The following is a 14,160-nucleotide window of genomic DNA, read 5'->3' on the forward strand; positions in this document are numbered from 1 at the left end:
GTGTAAGCTCCTTCCCCGAAATGCCCCTGCTGCAGTGAGGGCGCAGGGATGCTAGTGTGTGGCATCCAACTGCTGGGGAGATTGGCAGTGGCCACATGCCAGCAGATTCAGCCATCTTCCAGGGCAAGTGCTCCAGGGAGAGCAAATCTGCCAGTGCCCCATGGGAGTCTGTCTCAAAACATAGTTTAGAATGTTAAATGTTTCCTTTGAATATATATGCCTCTCACCTTTTGATTTTTAAGCATTTCACTAGTTCTGCTCCTATATAAAGCTATGCGTTTTCATTTTACAGAAAGAAAACATGTGTTTTGAACCTTGGATATTAGAGAACCAACAGAAACTGCCCTGAATTTTAAACAAGACTATATAATACTAGGCCGTTTCTGCACGGCCAGGAGGCGCCCCCACGCCCCCCCCCCCCCCACCCCTCCCCCCGGACCCCACACCCCCCCCCCCAACTACCTCCCCCCCCCCCACACCCCCCCCCCACAACCACCCCGCCCCCCCCCCCCCCCCCCCCCACCCCCCCCCCCCCCCCCCCCACCGCCCCGCCCCCCCACCCCCCCCCCCCCCCACCCCCCCTCCCCCCCAAAACCCCCCGCCCCCCCCCCCGCCCCCCACCCACAACCCCCCCCCCCCCAACCCCCCCCCCCCCCCCACCCCCCCCCCCCCCCCCCCCCCCCCCCCCCCCCACCCCCCCCCCCCCCCCCCCCCCCCCCCCCCCACCCCCCCCCCCCCCCACCCCCCCCCCCCCCCACCCCCCCCCCCCCCCACCCCCCCCCCCCCCCACCCCCCCCCCCCCCCACCCCCCCCCCCCCCCACCCCCCCCCCCCCCCACCCCCCCCCCCCCCCACCCCCCCCCCCCCCCACCCCCCCCCCCCCCCACCCCCCCCCCCCCCCACCCCCCCCCCCCCCCACCCCCCCCCCCCCCCACCCCCCCCCCCCCCCACCCCCCCCCCCCCCCACCCCCCCCCCCCCCCACCCCCCCCCCCCCCCACCCCCCCCCCCCCCCACCCCCCCCCCCCCCCACCCCCCCCCCCCCCCACCCCCCCCCCCCCCCACCCCCCCCCCCCCCCACCCCCCCCCCCCCCCACCCCCCCCCCCCCCCACCCCCCCCCCCCCCCACCCCCCCCCCCCCCCACCCCCCCCCCCCCCCACCCCCCCCCCCCCCCACCCCCCCCCCCCCCCACCCCCCCCCCCCCCCACCCCCCCCCCCCCCCACCCCCCCCCCCCCCCACCCCCCCCCCCCCCCACCCCCCCCCCCCCCCACCCCCCCCCCCCCCCACCCCCCCCCCCCCCCACCCCCCCCCCCCCCCACCCCCCCCCCCCCCCACCCCCCCCCCCCCCCACCCCCCCCCCCCCCCACCCCCCCCCCCCCCCACCCCCCCCCCCCCCCACCCCCCCCCCCCCCCACCCCCCCCCCCCCCCACCCCCCCCCCCCCCCACCCCCCCCCCCCCCCACCCCCCCCCCCCCCCACCCCCCCCCCCCCCCACCCCCCCCCCCCCCCACCCCCCCCCCCCCCCACCCCCCCCCCCCCCCACCCCCCCCCCCCCCCACCCCCCCCCCCCCCCACCCCCCCCCCCCCCCACCCCCCCCCCCCCCCACCCCCCCCCCCCCCCACCCCCCCCCCCCCCCACCCCCCCCCCCCCCCACCCCCCCCCCCCCCCACCCCCCCCCCCCCCCACCCCCCCCCCCCCCCACCCCCCCCCCCCCCCACCCCCCCCCCCCCCCACCCCCCCCCCCCCCCACCCCCCCCCCCCCCCACCCCCCCCCCCCCCCACCCCCCCCCCCCCCCACCCCCCCCCCCCCCCACCCCCCCCCCCCCCCACCCCCCCCCCCCCCCACCCCCCCCCCCCCCCACCCCCCCCCCCCCCCACCCCCCCCCCCCCCCACCCCCCCCCCCCCCCACCCCCCCCCCCCCCCACCCCCCCCCCCCCCCACCCCCCCCCCCCCCCACCCCCCCCCCCCCCCACCCCCCCCCCCCCCCACCCCCCCCCCCCCCCACCCCCCCCCCCCCCCACCCCCCCCCCCCCCCACCCCCCCCCCCCCCCACCCCCCCCCCCCCCCACCCCCCCCCCCCCCCACCCCCCCCCCCCCCCACCCCCCCCCCCCCCCACCCCCCCCCCCCCCCACCCCCCCCCCCCCCCACCCCCCCCCCCCCCCACCCCCCCCCCCCCCCACCCCCCCCCCCCCCCACCCCCCCCCCCCCCCACCCCCCCCCCCCCCCACCCCCCCCCCCCCCCACCCCCCCCCCCCCCCACCCCCCCCCCCCCCCACCCCCCCCCCCCCCCACCCCCCCCCCCCCCCACCCCCCCCCCCCCCCACCCCCCCCCCCCCCCACCCCCCCCCCCCCCCACCCCCCCCCCCCCCCACCCCCCCCCCCCCCCACCCCCCCCCCCCCCCACCCCCCCCCCCCCCCACCCCCCCCCCCCCCCACCCCCCCCCCCCCCCACCCCCCCCCCCCCCCACCCCCCCCCCCCCCCACCCCCCCCCCCCCCCACCCCCCCCCCCCCCCACCCCCCCCCCCCCCCACCCCCCCCCCCCCCCACCCCCCCCCCCCCCCACCCCCCCCCCCCCCCACCCCCCCCCCCCCCCACCCCCCCCCCCCCCCACCCCCCCCCCCCCCCACCCCCCCCCCCCCCCACCCCCCCCCCCCCCCACCCCCCCCCCCCCCCACCCCCCCCCCCCCCCACCCCCCCCCCCCCCCACCCCCCCCCCCCCCCACCCCCCCCCCCCCCCACCCCCCCCCCCCCCCACCCCCCCCCCCCCCCACCCCCCCCCCCCCCCACCCCCCCCCCCCCCCACCCCCCCCCCCCCCCACCCCCCCCCCCCCCCACCCCCCCCCCCCCCCACCCCCCCCCCCCCCCACCCCCCCCCCCCCCCACCCCCCCCCCCCCCCACCCCCCCCCCCCCCCACCCCCCCCCCCCCCCACCCCCCCCCCCCCCCACCCCCCCCCCCCCCCACCCCCCCCCCCCCCCACCCCCCCCCCCCCCCACCCCCCCCCCCCCCCACCCCCCCCCCCCCCCACCCCCCCCCCCCCCCACCCCCCCCCCCCCCCACCCCCCCCCCCCCCCACCCCCCCCCCCCCCCACCCCCCCCCCCCCCCACCCCCCCCCCCCCCCACCCCCCCCCCCCCCCACCCCCCCCCCCCCCCACCCCCCCCCCCCCCCACCCCCCCCCCCCCCCACCCCCCCCCCCCCCCACCCCCCCCCCCCCCCACCCCCCCCCCCCCCCACCCCCCCCCCCCCCCACCCCCCCCCCCCCCCACCCCCCCCCCCCCCCACCCCCCCCCCCCCCCACCCCCCCCCCCCCCCACCCCCCCCCCCCCCCACCCCCCCCCCCCCCCACCCCCCCCCCCCCCCACCCCCCCCCCCCCCCACCCCCCCCCCCCCCCACCCCCCCCCCCCCCCACCCCCCCCCCCCCCCACCCCCCCCCCCCCCCACCCCCCCCCCCCCCCACCCCCCCCCCCCCCCACCCCCCCCCCCCCCCACCCCCCCCCCCCCCCACCCCCCCCCCCCCCCACCCCCCCCCCCCCCCACCCCCCCCCCCCCCCACCCCCCCCCCCCCCCACCCCCCCCCCCCCCCACCCCCCCCCCCCCCCACCCCCCCCCCCCCCCACCCCCCCCCCCCCCCACCCCCCCCCCCCCCCACCCCCCCCCCCCCCCACCCCCCCCCCCCCCCACCCCCCCCCCCCCCCACCCCCCCCCCCCCCCACCCCCCCCCCCCCCCACCCCCCCCCCCCCCCACCCCCCCCCCCCCCCACCCCCCCCCCCCCCCACCCCCCCCCCCCCCCACCCCCCCCCCCCCCCACCCCCCCCCCCCCCCACCCCCCCCCCCCCCCACCCCCCCCCCCCCCCACCCCCCCCCCCCCCCACCCCCCCCCCCCCCCACCCCCCCCCCCCCCCACCCCCCCCCCCCCCCACCCCCCCCCCCCCCCACCCCCCCCCCCCCCCACCCCCCCCCCCCCCCACCCCCCCCCCCCCCCACCCCCCCCCCCCCCCACCCCCCCCCCCCCCCACCCCCCCCCCCCCCCACCCCCCCCCCCCCCCACCCCCCCCCCCCCCCACCCCCCCCCCCCCCCACCCCCCCCCCCCCCCACCCCCCCCCCCCCCCACCCCCCCCCCCCCCCACCCCCCCCCCCCCCCACCCCCCCCCCCCCCCACCCCCCCCCCCCCCCACCCCCCCCCCCCCCCACCCCCCCCCCCCCCCACCCCCCCCCCCCCCCACCCCCCCCCCCCCCCACCCCCCCCCCCCCCCACCCCCCCCCCCCCCCACCCCCCCCCCCCCCCACCCCCCCCCCCCCCCACCCCCCCCCCCCCCCACCCCCCCCCCCCCCCACCCCCCCCCCCCCCCACCCCCCCCCCCCCCCACCCCCCCCCCCCCCCACCCCCCCCCCCCCCCACCCCCCCCCCCCCCCACCCCCCCCCCCCCCCACCCCCCCCCCCCCCCACCCCCCCCCCCCCCCACCCCCCCCCCCCCCCACCCCCCCCCCCCCCCACCCCCCCCCCCCCCCACCCCCCCCCCCCCCCACCCCCCCCCCCCCCCACCCCCCCCCCCCCCCACCCCCCCCCCCCCCCACCCCCCCCCCCCCCCACCCCCCCCCCCCCCCACCCCCCCCCCCCCCCACCCCCCCCCCCCCCCACCCCCCCCCCCCCCCACCCCCCCCCCCCCCCACCCCCCCCCCCCCCCACCCCCCCCCCCCCCCACCCCCCCCCCCCCCCACCCCCCCCCCCCCCCACCCCCCCCCCCCCCCACCCCCCCCCCCCCCCACCCCCCCCCCCCCCCACCCCCCCCCCCCCCCACCCCCCCCCCCCCCCACCCCCCCCCCCCCCCACCCCCCCCCCCCCCCACCCCCCCCCCCCCCCACCCCCCCCCCCCCCCACCCCCCCCCCCCCCCACCCCCCCCCCCCCCCACCCCCCCCCCCCCCCACCCCCCCCCCCCCCCACCCCCCCCCCCCCCCACCCCCCCCCCCCCCCACCCCCCCCCCCCCCCACCCCCCCCCCCCCCCACCCCCCCCCCCCCCCACCCCCCCCCCCCCCCACCCCCCCCCCCCCCCACCCCCCCCCCCCCCCACCCCCCCCCCCCCCCACCCCCCCCCCCCCCCACCCCCCCCCCCCCCCACCCCCCCCCCCCCCCACCCCCCCCCCCCCCCACCCCCCCCCCCCCCCACCCCCCCCCCCCCCCACCCCCCCCCCCCCCCACCCCCCCCCCCCCCCACCCCCCCCCCCCCCCACCCCCCCCCCCCCCCACCCCCCCCCCCCCCCACCCCCCCCCCCCCCCACCCCCCCCCCCCCCCACCCCCCCCCCCCCCCACCCCCCCCCCCCCCCACCCCCCCCCCCCCCCACCCCCCCCCCCCCCCACCCCCCCCCCCCCCCACCCCCCCCCCCCCCCACCCCCCCCCCCCGCCACCCCCCCCCCATGGCCCTCCAGATGTTCAGGAACTACAATTCCCATCAGCCTCTGCCACCATGGCCAAGTAGCAGGGCTGATGGGAATTGTAGTTCCTGAACATCTGGAGGGCCATAGTTTGAAGACCCCTGGTTTAAGGGATTGGCTAGGACCTGGTAAACTCATGTTCAAATCTTCAGTCATGCCATGGAAGCTTGCTGGGGTGATGTAGGCCCAATTTCAGCCCTAACCTTGGCTAGTATTTGGATGGGAGACCTCCAAGGAATATCAGGGTCATAGGTATATAGGTAGACAATGGCAAACAACCTCCAATTGGCAAACAACCTCCAAACAACCTTGCCTGAAAACCCTAGGGGTTACCATGAGTCAGCTGTGACTTGATGACAAAAAAGTCAACTGCTAAACCCAACCAACTGGTTGACACTAGAAGTGGTTCCAATCTGACTTCTGATGGCCTAGGTGCAGAAGGAGGAAGTAAACTTGGTAATTAAAGAAGGTAGGTTCCTACAGGACAGCCTGTTCTTTATACTGTACCTTCAAGCCAAGCTATGTGGGACTCTTTAAAGTGAACCTGGAAAATTTCCAGTGACCAGTGGTGGTAGGTTAACATTAGGGCAGTGGGTTCCCTTCTCCAGTAAATGACTAGATTATTGCATTTTAGTCTACCTGCTATTTCTAAACTGTGTTAAAGTATAGTTCGTTATAAACCCTACTGTAATAATCTAATCAAGACTTTTGGTATGATTGCTAACCATTAACAAGCCAGCTTTTCGCTGGAGTGGGCATAGAAACCCTGTCATTCTAATCTTGGTCCATCTATACTGGCTCCCAATTTAATTCCGGGCCAAGTTTCTAATATTGACTTTTAGAACCCTGTATGGTATGGGACCAATATATCTTAAGGATCTTCTGTTCACATACTAACCTACCCAACCAGTACAGTTTTCTGCTAACAGTATCCTTCAGTTGAAGTACTTGCTGCTAAGTTAAGCTTGGGTACGCATGCTTTTGAAGGTTAGATGAGTAGCAACCCAAGAAAGGGCTTTCTCAGTCAAGGAACCAACATTATGGAACCTTCTCTGTGGGAAGGCTGCCCTTTTCTGTCACTTCAACAAGCAGGTGAATATTTTTTGTTTCATTTGGTGATCCCTTAATGACCTCCCCTTTATTCTTTATGTTTTAATTGCTCTTTGATTTGTATATTTTAATTTTTGCCTTTTTGATTTATTTTGTAACGTTTGTTCTTACTATTATTATTTAGATTTATTCCCCACCCTTTATTACAGTCTCAGGGCAGGCTACAATAAAAGCTATAATAAAATCCCATACAATAAAAACCAATCCTAAAACCATAAAACATTCTTCCCTGTGTGCATGCGTGCGCGTGCCTGGTACACCAGGAGAGCAGGTACCTGGTGGACCTCTGGAGTGAGGGCATTGCATAGTGCAGGGGGCACTGTAGAGAAGGCCCTCCAGGCTTCCACCCTTCACCTTCAAAGGGGGTGCGACAGCCAGGGGGGCCGGACCCCCTGACTTCAGTGCCCAGGCAGGAATATATGGGCAGATGTGCTCTCTTAAGTACTCAGGACTGAAATTGTTTAGAAGAAGAAGGAGAGTTTGGATTTATACCCTACCTTTCTCTCCTGCAAGGAGACTCAAGGTGGCTTACAAGCTCCTTTCTCTTCCTCTCCTCACAACAGACACCTAGTGAGGTAGGTGGGGCTGAGAGAGTTCTGAAGAACTGTGGCTAACCCAAGGCCACCCAGCAGAAATGCAGGAGTGCGGAAACACTTCTGGTTCACTAGATAAGCCTCTGCCACTCAGGTGGAGGAGTGGAGAATCAAACCTGGTTCTCCAGATTAGAATCTACCTGTTCTTAACCACTACACCACACTGGCTGTATAAAGTTTAGGACTTTATAGGTTGGTACCAACATTGACCTTGATAGGGTATTGGAGGCTGTTGCAGACTCCACAGAATTGGGATGATCTACTTCCATTATGAGATACTAGTCAGCAGACGTGCTGCATTATTCTGCACTAGCTCAAGCTTCTGGACTGTCTTTAAAGGTAGCCCCAAGTATAGTGCATTACAATAATCCAGTCTGGTGGTTTCCAGAGTATCTGGTGGTGGCCAGGTCATCCCAGTCCAGTAAAAAGCAGAGCTAGCGTACCCGCCGGAGGTGTTAATAGGCCCTCCTAGTCATTGCTACCATCTGGGCTTCCAGAGACAGCGCCCCATCTAGGAGGACCCCAAGATCCCCCACCCAATCCTTCTGGGGTGGAACCACCCCTTTCCACATGGGTGCCCCTTTATTCCCTGGACTCTGGAGCTTGGCACACAGAGCACCTCTGTCTTACTGGGATTCAGTTTTAATTTACTGACCCACGTCCTGTCCATGACAGCTGCCAGGCAGTGGTTTAGCACTCAGGCAGCCTCACCTGATACAAATTGAACCAAGGGGATACATGGGTGCCTGGAAAAACCCATAGCAGCATACGACTTACACCACCATTTTTGGTGTGCTACTGAAGGGAGGTTCTCCTGGGGCAAACCGCCCCCTGGAACATCCCCACCAGCATGGGCTCCTGCATTGGAGGGGTGCTGGCTTGTGCAGCTGCATCTGGGTTCAGGCTGGTGGAGTGGACACTTGCATTGGTGAAACCCTGCACCTCTTCCAGAGCTCCTTTCAGACCACCTTCCCCCCTCCTCCGGATTGCACAGTTCGCATTGTTACTGTCTTTTTGCCAGCATTACCTCTCTGTTGAAAGCTGTTTCTTAGTGGGCTAGATTTTTTGCCTTTGTGTTACCCACAGATGTACTTGCAGTGCTCTTTTCCTTTGGCGTTGGGAACTTCTTGGAACTGTTTGACTTGGAGACAGCTAGTGAAGGGATACTTTCTTATGACTTTGCTTGAGGTGTGACTTGTAACTATGTTCATATAGAATGGTCTGCAACCTGTGGCTCCGGAGCCGCATGCGGCTCTTTCAGCCTTATACTGCATCTCCGCATAGCCTGGAGGTTGGAGGGTAGCGTGGGCATGTCCCTCCAGCCCTCCAGAGCAGCGCTGGAAGGAAAGGTGAGTGGAGAGGCCGAACTGGAGGTGGCTCGGTATATTCATTCATTCATTCATTCATTCATTCATTCATTCATTCATTCATTCATTCATTCATTCATTCATTCATTCATTCATTCATTCATTCATTCATTCATTCATTCATTCATTCATTCATTCATTCATTCATTCATTCATTCATTTACTTAAACTACAGTCAGAGACCGGCTCGGTAGATCTTTGGGGCCGTGGAAAATGGGTCCAAATGTCTCTTTGGGTGGTAAAGGTTGCCGACCCCTGATATGGAAGGACCACTTCTGTGATCCTTATTACAGCAGCTTACAAATTACTGTTCCTTTCTGGACATATATGTGAATGTGATGTGTCTGACATTCAGTAAAAGAAGATATACTTCATATGTATTTTAAAAATAGATCACAGTATTTGGAGCAGGACTGTATAATCATGACAGAGCTGCCAGGGGAGATTTTGGCGAAGAGGAAAGAAAACAGGTTCCTTATAGAGACGCTGAACAAGAAAAACATTCCCTTTAGATGGTGGCTACCAGAAGGACTGGTTTTTACCTTTAATGGAACTCAGCAGAAGATCTTTGATATACAAAAAGCAAGAAAATTTATTAGCAAAAGCAAAAAAGATTTCTAAAGTCCTTTAAAATATAGTATATCAAGCTCAAAAAGTTAGAGGTATAGAATAAATGATGGAAGGGGGAGGTACTAAAATTATTTACAAAATATACTGTTAAAAGCTGAGGCTGTCTAAAAGACTAAGGAGAGTAAGAAAGTGAATATACATATAAGTGGATTATTATTGGCAGAACTCTGATAAAGAGGTAATAGTTTAAAATAGATTGTATATAAATATTGGTTATCAGGTCATAAAATGAAAGTTATAAAGAATTTTTTTCTTATTTTAGTAAATACAAAGCTGGTATGAGAGATTTTGATTATTGATATAGAATGCGTGGTATATGATGAAGATGAGGTAATTCTGTTTTTTAAATCTATGGTCATAGTTTGCTGTGGTATTAAATGTATGGGGGACTAAGGGTGACAATCTATCTTTTCTTATTTTTCTTATTTTTTTGTTTATAGTCTTGGTGGAGTGGCTGATTCACCATCTGGTAGTTTTATAGCTATATAAAATTTAAAAAAACCCTTTGCATTGAAAAAAAACCCGTGAGTGTGATGTACAAAGTGTGACCAGTTTTGTCTTTTTTTAATAGCTGAAACTCTCTTTTCAAGAAAACTGAATGGAAAATACAGACTTGAACGCCTGATTCCGACTGCTGTTTATCAACACATGAAAATGCACAAGCGAATCTTGGGACATTTGTCTTCAGTATATTGTGTAACATTTGATCGAACTGGCAGACGGATATTTACTGTAAGTGAAATTCATGTGTATACTTTTGTGTTTTTGTACTGTGCTGATTATTATGGCCAAAAGCAGATCGATCATGGCAAGGGCTATGTGGTGTCTATTAGTGACCTTATTAAAAGCCTAAAACGTTTCATAGTCAAAAGTTTCCCAAGTCTCTTCCTGTTAGTGTTCTTGTTAGTGCTGCCCATGGGTTATCTTTGCAGTGCCAGTCTCGATAGTCTTTAGGGAGCATGTTGTATGATAGACTTTACTTCTCTGGAAATACCTATGAGAAATATTTTCTCTGGATTTGAACTGGGGAACAACAAACTGATATTTAGTCTGTGACAGATAAATTCTGGGAAACATGAAGGGTCAGTATTTAGATTGCCAGGATGTTGTTCTCATTAATGATCTTTACCTCAGAGTCAGAACAGGAATAAAAATAGTTATTTAGAATTATCCTTTAAATTCCCTCCTATATTGAAGTACCACTCATTGCATTGACTTGCATTTCTGCTAACCTGGCTTAATATCATCCTCCTCTGGTAACTTTGGAAATTATCAGCATCAATCCTGGCAGAGAGGGTAGTTTACTTTTAGACTCTGCCACCTGACAGGTTATCTAGAAAGTACCATGGTTACCAAAGTCTGTTCAGCCATAAAAAAGATGAGATATGGAGACCTTTCTTCATCTTGCTCATTTTCCTTCAGTGATTTCCAATTGCAGGTCTCTCTGAAGTCTATTAAGGAAAACATTTTAGGATGGTCAGGCATCGTTATTTTTGAATCTGGGATGAGCACAATCATTCCTCTCTGAAAAATATGGTTTTATTTTAGTATCAGGCACAACAGGATTTTTACCACATGTTCAATGGTTTCTGAGCCTTAGTTGTGTAAGTTGACTAAGAAGTGAAGTGAAAAGATTTTGGTAGCTCGGGTTTTAACAAAATAAACTCGTTCCCTTAGAATATTTTTGAAAATTTATTTAGTAAGTTTGAATCTTAAGGCCACGCTGAGACAGGCCTATTTCATCTTATATGGGGACTAAAGTTTTTTCTTATTTTTACATCTCTTCTTCCCACCAGCTTCTTTTGAACAAACTCATTAGTTGGAAATCACTCCATGGGAGTCAAAACCACCTGGAAGCTTTCAAATGAATTCTTTTTTTTTCTTCCCCAAAATCTTTTCCCTATATATTGTCTGCGCTTAAAATGGATACTCCTATGACTGGTCTCTCTTGTATGTAACATTCCAAGTAGATTGCAGTTAACTAGAAAAGGGGTGGGGACATGGATGACATGGGATAATTTGTATGCTTCCACCACAACCATCAAGATCTTAACAGCAGAACCTGTCTTTGTAAAGCAACCTTTCATGGATTAATTACCTTGCCACCTAATTACTTTCCTTGTGAAGCTATGCTTGGCTTCATCCTTGTGGCCAAAGTTGTTTTGGATTCCCTTAGATTCTTTGTTAGAGTTTTTGATTCCATGCCACAGGTTCAAGGGTCTGGTCGGTGAAAGTATCCAGGATCATTCTAACTGCAAAGCTGTTTCTTGGGGATATATATATATTGGCTTCCTGGAGTCAGTTTTGATGGAATTGAAAGATAACTTCCATTCTTTTTGAATAAGAGTGGGAAAGGATAACCAAGCTGCCACCTTCCCTTTGTGTTATCCTCTTGCCCTAGAAATGTATAATCTCACAAAAGTAAGATCTAGTCAGAAAGCGTTCTAAGGCATTAAAAGCCAGTATTACCAAGCAAGAGGGAAGCCAATGTGACACTGTTAATAAAGGTGCTGTTACTCTTTGTTGGGTTCAACTGTAAGCTGAGAGAAACTGAACCTAGTCTAGTAATCGTCCTTGATTAAATATTAAGTAATAAAATGGATTAATTTATAATTTTTCTTATGTTTCATCAGATCACATGAATATGCAGTTATCAGAGAGTGAGAGAGTAAATATATTATTGCTTCCTTAGAGAATTACCCAAATACCAATTTTTTTAAAGAAGTACCTTGAAAAGTGAGCGTATGTTTGCAATGAACTCAGTTTTGGGTTGTTCCCCCCAGTACTATCTGACAAAACATTTTGGAGTTGAGAACAGAGAACTATGGGTGCTTTTTGTAGATTCTCACAACTTCATCTGGGCCATGCCATGCATCTGAATAGGACTCCTTCAAGCACTACTGTGTTTCAAGTTAATTTACCTTCACCCATCAGAAAATTTCTCTTTCTATATTTTGCCTCCTTTTCTAACAGAGTAGTCAAATTTAAAATAGAGCACTTTGCAGTTTGGGGTACCAAGGGAGGAGGAATAACACTCCTAGATGTTAAGTACTAGATGTCCTTCAATATAATATTCAGTAAGGTCTAAAGTCTGCCATCAAGGCTTAATTCAATGATCACGCGTTGTGATGATTAAGGAAGCATTTTAATCTTCTCGTTCGAAGGGATACTTCATTATCCTAACACCTTTTAGAAATGCCTATATGGGGCTATCATTTGAATCATCAGATATTCCTTTGTCAGAGTTGTCCTGGGAAAATTATATATCTAGTGACAATATGTCTCTAAACTTGTTTCTTTTCCGTGGAAGAGGAAATGTGCATCTTCTTTAAGGGTAAAGTTGTCCTTTGTCAAACTGTATCCGTTCCAAATAGATAACTTTTTTTAGTAGTTTGAATATAATGCTCTACAATATATAAAAACACGATTCCAATTTTTTTTGGAACTATCTGTCCTTATAAAACCCAGAAGATATGCTTCTGGTTTCTTTTGTATATTAATCTTTCGAATCGTCTAAATTATTGCATGAATCTGAATCCATTTTTTTAGCTTCTTTACAAGTCCACCATAGGTAGTAAAATCTGACTTCCAACACTGATTTGAAATATTTTTGATACATTGTTGCCAATTTCCCAGGTAATTCCATCGATACATAATTTTATAAAAATTCTCTTTAAGACTAGAATTTAAGCTTTTAACCACTTGTTCTCCCATTGTTCCATTTGTATTTTAAACTAAAAATTAACAGTCATTTCATCATATCATGTTTTACTCATTCTTCTCGTTTAAAATCACGACAGAAGTTTATACATCTTGGCTGTATCAGGTCAATCATTTGTAATAAATCCTGTTCAAAGTCAGATTTATCATAGTCAAAATCATCAAGTCTTTTGTCTGCTTTAAATCATTCTAGTAGTTGTGCATAAAACAATCAATTTTCCCCTTCTGTTAGTAACTTCTTTCAATCTCAGTTTCCAGTCTGCCTGTGAAAAATCTAAAATATCAGATATGTTATCCACCTGTTGTCTTTTTTAAAATGAAATTTTATTATTTTTCCACAAAAAAGAACATAATATAGAAAAAGAAAGGGAAAAAAAGAAAGAAGATATGCAAAAAACACACAAAAGGAATAGACTGAAGAAGCCGGGGGAGAGTAAGAGAAGTGGAGAGGCTGCTTCTTTTGCTGAAAGCAAGCTTTCTGATCCTCGATGTTACCAAGACTAGTGGATTAAAAATGAATCCAAACTAGTCCACCTGTCAAATTGAAGGTCTCCAGAGCTTCTGGGGAGACAAGCGCTAGACCTATCTGCAATAATGCTGGCTTATTGCCTCTTTCAGTAAAGTGAAGCTGGGAACTAGTAGAAACTCAAACCAGTTGAAACACCATGTTCTCTGGAAGTCAAGCCACCTGTTTTCAAATATCATTTACCATCTAAAGGTGTTTTTTGGCATAATCTAGGTTTAAGTTTATTACGTAGTCTCAGAATGGCTTGCCAAATACACTGATTATTAAAAATCTTACTTACCTTAGGTTAAACATATCTTAAATAGACATGCCATCCAAATTTCATATCATATCCGTCTGCTTCCAGCAACCTTCTCTGTTTCTTAGCATAATCCATTCTTTCAACCATGCTAAAGATAATACAGCAAAATATAATTTCAAATCAGGTAAGCCTAGACCTCTTCTTTCCTTGCATTTTGCAAGATTTTATATTTAATCTGGGGTTTCTTCCCTTTGATGTATCCTTCTGGCATTGTTTGAAAAGAATGTCTGTTGCTAGCACCAATATTGTTTGAAACAAACATAGAATTCTTGGTAATATATTCATATTAATTACATAAATTCTCTCCAGCAACGATAATTGTAGTTTAATTTATCTTGGCAAATCTTCATTCTCTTGCAATGGGGCTCAGTCATCCAAACAGGTGAGGTCATGTCCCTTTTGCTACAGGCAGGGCTATGCAAATTTTTCTCACAGGCTTCCCTGGGAGTTTGGTGCCTATCATTCCAGTTTG

The 14,160-nt window shown here is 58.7% G+C and overlaps 1 protein-coding gene across 1 annotated transcript in view; it reads left to right on the plus strand.

Moving 5' to 3' along the window:
* LOC125437805 (pleckstrin homology domain interacting protein) overlaps positions 1-14,160 on the plus strand; it is a 93,232-nt gene that overhangs the window by 24,409 nt on the left and 54,663 nt on the right. Inside the window, exon 5 of the mRNA XM_048505808.1 lies at positions 9,713-9,873. Coding sequence (XP_048361765.1) covers positions 9,713-9,873 — 161 coding nt within the window. The remainder of the gene's footprint in view (positions 1-9,712; positions 9,874-14,160) is intronic.

This window comes from Sphaerodactylus townsendi, linkage group LG01, assembly GCF_021028975.2.
Source record: "Sphaerodactylus townsendi isolate TG3544 linkage group LG01, MPM_Stown_v2.3, whole genome shotgun sequence".
Classification (NCBI taxonomy): Eukaryota; Metazoa; Chordata; class Lepidosauria; order Squamata; family Sphaerodactylidae; genus Sphaerodactylus; species Sphaerodactylus townsendi.